Source organism: Stegastes partitus, unplaced genomic scaffold (assembly GCF_000690725.1).
Source record: "Stegastes partitus isolate 25-593 unplaced genomic scaffold, Stegastes_partitus-1.0.2 Scaffold209, whole genome shotgun sequence".
NCBI classification, from domain to species: domain Eukaryota; kingdom Metazoa; phylum Chordata; class Actinopteri; family Pomacentridae; genus Stegastes; species Stegastes partitus.
The window spans coordinates 72,745-78,744 of NW_007577940.1; the positions used below are offsets into that span (position 1 = coordinate 72,745).

Sequence of the window (6,000 nt, forward strand, 5' to 3'; positions counted from 1 at the left end):
CTGCACAGAAGACATTTCTGAGTTCTCTCCAGTTGTACCGTTTTCATAAAGGTGCACTTTTCTGACAATTAGTTGATTTGTCGTTGCAGCTGTGCGTGCAGGTAAACTTGAACAAGTCTTGATATGTGCAACAGGCTTCTAAAACTCTACGTCTCAATACAGGAAAACCTTATTCAAGATCCACCTTTGTTTCTGGATGTGACTCATCCGTCAGTTAGTTGTAGCTGTTTCCAGCTGTAAACCTCCATGTCCTGTGTACGCTCTACTGTGAGACAGAAGCATCAGTCAGCACTGTCAGAAATCCAACATTTGTCTACTTTCCAGTTAGATTTCCCACACACAACACACTGAAATTGCGACATACTATCTTACTTACCATCTGTTCTTTCTGCTTTGATTTTCAACCCTGTCCTGATTGCAGGCCTCACTCCAAAACAAAATTCCTTGCAGCTGCTATTATCAATGCCAGCTCTTTTATACTGTTTAAATTCCAAAAACTCAACATGAGCTGGTTTACATTATTCAGATCAGCTTTTGGTTTAGGGTTCAGCTTAAGTCTTTGCTTTGTGTATGGGAGAGTCAGCCGACTGTGTTTACACAGAGCAGAGAGGAGACAACAAAAGAGACTGAGAGGAAAATAAAACACACTGAACCAACAAAATAAATACAGTATAACTCAAAAACAATATACAGAAGAGCAAGTTGTTGAAGCACGCATTCAGCATGGTGAAAAATTTCTTTAGAGCTGATGTGCAAACGAGCGTCAAAAGCTTGTAGAGGTTGTAGAATGTAAATAGTTAACTATAGTATGTGGAGACACCAAATTTTGTAGTTTTGGTAACACCTGTGGGCACTTGAAAAATGATGGACATGTTGATTCCTGGATTTTTCACTTAAAAAAAATAAATCAAAGAACTTCAATTATTTCTGTTTTATTATTTATGGCATTGCAACTGCATCATACTGCACATAAGGCATTTATTTTTGTTTTTTCTACTTCTAGCCATTGTTGTTCTGTTTTCACAGAGGTGCAGGACTTTATTTTGTAGTGGAAAAATGAGCTCACAGCGAGGTAAAATGTGACAGGAGCTAAAAACGTCCAGAAACTGCTGGGACTTCAGATGTCACCTAATAATTTAGACTACATTTTTAAAAGACTCCTTTTAAAATCCAGTAAAACAGATTAATCTATCAAATTGAAGCCATAAAAGACACGGCAAAGAACATGGGTTTGTTTTAGTTCAAATTTTGGCTTTAATTGAGCACAAATTTGGTCGAACTTTGTATTTTTTCCACACTAATTGCTCCTATTGCACATCAGAGGTTCTCCTCTTATATTTGGCTCAGATCTCAGACAAAAACAAAAAAAACAAAAAACGTGGCGCTCCACAAGTCTGGAAGCAATTTCCAAATGCCTGAAGACATGAAGCTCATATGTACACCAGCCTTCATGCTGCTCAGGAAGGAGTTCTGTATCCTAGAAACAAACGTACTTTTGGTACAAAAAGTGCAAAAATCAATCCAGAAGAGCAGCAAATATCTACAGCATACTTAAAGCAAAACAAAATCTATGTTGGTATGACCTGAGAGCTGCTCAGCAAGCAAGAAGCTCCAAAAGTTTTCAGCTGCACAAAGAGATGTCTTCTGGTCTGAAGAAAACAGAACTGCACCTCTTCTCATACAGTCAGAGCATTCTCCACAACTCTGTGTCAACACTGCACTTTATAGAGTCACTCAAGGGATTCATTCTCACCACATAACTAAATGCTTAGTTGCAAGATTTAAAAAAATCAGGTTGCAATCATTATTTTGATGGGTTGGCTTGACATAAGAATGTCTGTAATGCAGTTTTCGGATTTATTGATTAAAAACTATGTTTAGGTGAACAAAATTAGCTTGATGACTTGATTTATCTTCACCTGGAGTTCAGATGCAGATAGCGAGGCTGGAGAAAATATGTAGTGGAAATGGCAGATTTATGCCTGAAGTTCTCATCCTGCATCTTAGACTATTTCGGTTGTAATGACCACTGTTAGATGAGGCCTACAAGGCGAACAAACCATCCCAACTGTGAAGCATGGAGGCGGCAGCATCATCTTGTGAGGACGTTTTGCTGCAGGTGGCATCACGAGGAACATTTTCTGAGATTGAATGAACAAATTTGTTTAAATGTGTTTAACTAAGGAGTCTGAGCATAAAGCCTCTATTTGAAAAACACCTAAAATCCCATTTTTTCTAGACATGTATTTATGTGATGTCTTTTTATGGTTTATTTGAGTTTTTATTGCTTGTATGATTTTATTTGTATTTAATAATAAAATAATAATAACATTATTAACATAATAACGTGTTTTTGTCTTTTTTTTCTGTTTTCTTGGTGTAACTTTACCTTTTTGTTACTACTGTTTGCTCCTGCTTTTGCGCTGTCTGTCAAAGCACTTATTATAAAGGCTTATTCTAATACATGAATGTGCAGCAGCTCTGCCAAACTAAACTTCCTCACACACAGCTGTCCCGCCATCTTTTACCTTGAGACTGAATGCCATCACCGTGGCTCCCTGCAGGACAGATCTTCTCCGTGTTTACCTGTTGGAAACTCACCGGATCAACATCGTTGCCCTCCAGCTGTGGCTCCGCTGCAGCTGTTGCCGCGTCGTTGCCGCCCCCGCCGCTGCTGTCGGACGGCTCGGCCAGCCTCTCCAGGCACGCAGAGCCCAGAGAGGAGCTCTTGTGGTGGGACTGCACCAGCTGAGCCACCGTGGGTTTGTGCGGACTGCCGGACTTGTGTTTGACGGACGCCTGCAGCTTCTCCCGGCCGAGCTTAGAGCCGCTCCCGGCCGCCTTGCCGCAGAGCGGAGCTTCCTTCGCCTCCACCTGGGAGGAGAAGAGCAGGTCAGGCTGCGAGGAGGAGATCACTCGGTCCAGGACGACGTTCTCCTTCCGCTTCATCTTCCTAAACATCCACATGCCGCGCTCCTTCTTGTCGTCGGGCTCTCTGGAGCCCAGCTTGGGGCTGAGCAGCGGCTTGGCTCGGGCTTGGAACTGCTTCCACATCGTGTTTTGTTGGGACGCGCTGCTCTCATTCTCGTCCCCGTCGCCCCGCTCCATTCCCGCCTGTGCTCGGAGCTCCGACAGGCTGACACACCGACGGACGGGCTACTGATGCGCGGTCACACTCACGCAGCCTGTGTTCACCTCAACGCGCCGCATCACATCGACACTAACACGGTGAAACAGGCGCACGGAGCCTGTACATGTTGTGTCTGCACCGCTGTAGCTCAGCGGGGTCGTCCAGCCCCTTTTCCACGGAAATATTTATACCAGCAGGGCCGCTCTTAGCTTGTCGTGTGTCCCAACTTAAGACCCCTCCCCCAGGAACTCTTAAGTGCTGCGGCCAGTACTGAACCCAGTACACTCCACACACAGCCCATCGTTTTCACTTCTGGAGCCTGATGGACACAGTTTGCATCCAAAATCACTTCCCTATAGGTCATTTCATGAAAAAAATAAAATAAAATTATAGCCCCTCATGTGACTCCTCTGAGTCAATCATATTAATTCATGCAAAATTTTACTTTCCTACTACGAATATTTTCAAAGTGAAGTGGATCAAAATTGATTTTTTGATTTGTGTTATTTTCAAGAGCATTTCTGAGACAGACAAAAAAAATTTTTAGGGCTAAAAATCACATTTGAACTCAATCCATTTTACACCCACTTCAGCTGTCACAATTGACAGCCATGCTGCTGTTTTTAGTCAACACAACTTTTCAAACAGTTTAATTTGAGCATCAGTATCATTGGGTATGGATATATCATAAGGTAACAGCACCGGCTTAATGTCCATGCGTAGAGTTCATAGAAACAACATCCGTACCCTGGATGTGTTCTCTGTTTTCACCATTTAATTAACCAAAGAAAACTTTAGGAAGTGTATTTTGGGTAAACTTTCAAAGATGATACCAGCATGTCAAAAAGGTGGTGGGTTATAAAAAATGTTGAAGCAAATGTAAGGTCTCATTTTTAACCTACTTTTTGATACCAGGCTCATCTTCTAGTCAGGATGCCTTCTGTGACATAACAACTCTACCAGAGACATAACTAGACATATGTGCTCATCGTTAGTTACAGAAAACAACTGTGCTGAATCGAAGCAACATTTTGGCTTCATATTGGGGAGGCACTGACTGATTGTTCATTCAATGCCTTCTTTGTGTTTACATACTTATGGCAGTATCATCCAGTGTGATCAATAACAGCATGAAGCACAACTTAATCAAATTGTATACATCTGCAAATGTTTGAATCTACCCGTTCTCTGCACACTGCTTTCTCATTCAAACATGAGTTTTATGTTGTAACAAGACCAAAAGTATATTGTTATAACAGGAAAAGGTTATTGTAATAACGTGAAAAAAACCTGGTAAAAAAAACCGGGTCAACGCAAAAAGGAAAAACGAATTTTTTCTCTGGTGTGGCAGCAATATGCTACTGTAGTAAGACAGTGGATGATTTTAAAAAAGTTCTTAGTCTGCATCAAAAAACAGCAAGAACCTCTTCGTGGCCATAACTTCAGGGGCCATCTCTTTGTGCAGCCATGCACTGCTCCCAGTGCTCCTGCAGCGCTTACAATGCTGCCAGGTAGTCCCATTCCATCAGCAAGTCAAGTGCCATTGATAATGAATGATACATTTCTGTGTCCGAACAGCAACCCTTGAATCTGAATATTATTTTGAGAAGGAGAAAGAAGTCGCAGCGAGTCAAATCTAATGAGTAGGATGGATGCAGAGCAACAATTGTGTTGTTGTTGTCAAAAATTCAAAAATGTTTTCACTGTGCACTGGAGCATTCACAGGTGGTTTAAATGTTCTTCCTCGAAGACCTTGGGACACTCCAGAAGAACTCTGTGATGACAATGTAAACCTGGGGGACAAATTTATGTGGCTGTGGGTGTTCCAATGTGAAAATGGTTGTTTCTTCTCTTGATAATAGCCACAGGCCCACCTCTGATCACCACTGATAGTCCTTCACATGAAGACTGAGTCAGTTTGACACAGAAACTGATGTCTGCACCCTGCACAAGTTATAGCTCCATGGTGATTGCAAATGTGGCAGATTCCCAGACAGTGTTACAATATTGCAGGAGCACTGGGAGCAAAGGATCATGGCATGAGAGACAACTTCAAAAGGGACAGCGCCACATTTAACCCTATTGGCCTGGGGTCTTTTGGACCCAGGCCATTTGGTTCAGGTGACAGGTGTTGTTTTTTATTCTTGAAGATTTTTTTGTTTGTTTTTAAATAAATAAAGAGACATTTTTCATGCATTTGGAACCAAAAATATCTCAACTTATCAGAAAATGTATTTAACATAGAGTTAAAGTCTATAATGAATACCAACAAATATTTTACACATATTCTTTTTTGGGGTCCAATGGACCCCGAAAGACCCTCTATGTACGGTCACATGAAAGTCCTGAATAGGGTTAAATGAAGTTTTTGGTTATTTAGGTGCAGTGTATGAAAGTTAGGTCAGGGAGCATCTGTAGCTACTTCACTGTTTCAAACAGCAAGATTTTAAAGTAACGAAGGCAGCCACTTTAGATGAAAACAAAGGTTTTATTTATTTTTACACTATTTTTGAAAAGGGCTCCATATACAAACATTTTTTATTTTTACCATTATTGTAATAAAGCTAATAGGTTGTTGGGATTTCACTTTGATCAAGTTTCTCTACTAGCATGATAATGATGCATTTTTAAACCCTTCTGACTTCAATAATAACACCAGTAATAATAACAAGGAGATTGTTATTTACAGTATCAAACGCACTCTGAGAACTGACTTAGCGTTCAGTGTGTAGGACAGTGATGATTGTCCACTGCAAAGCTTTGCTTCATCATGGTTAAAGGCTTCATATAGGGAGGAGATTATCTCGAGAAAGCATTTATTTACCATGGCTTTACTGACGCCTCATATATAGTCAGAGAGAAAATGTATG

The 6,000-nt window shown here is 41.0% G+C and overlaps 1 protein-coding gene across 2 annotated transcripts in view; it reads right to left on the bottom strand.

Moving 5' to 3' along the window:
- mctp1b (multiple C2 domains, transmembrane 1b) overlaps positions 1 to 3,254 on the bottom strand; it is a 46,728-nt gene extending 43,474 nt beyond the window's left edge. For both annotated transcript variants that reach the window (XM_008280762.1, XM_008280761.1), the window contains exon 1: positions 2,602 to 3,254. In XM_008280762.1, the coding sequence (XP_008278984.1) occupies positions 2,602 to 3,108 (507 nt within the window). In that variant the 5' untranslated portion in view covers positions 3,109 to 3,254. The remainder of the gene's footprint in view (positions 1 to 2,601) is intronic.
- Between the last annotated feature and the right edge of the window lie 2,746 nt (positions 3,255 to 6,000).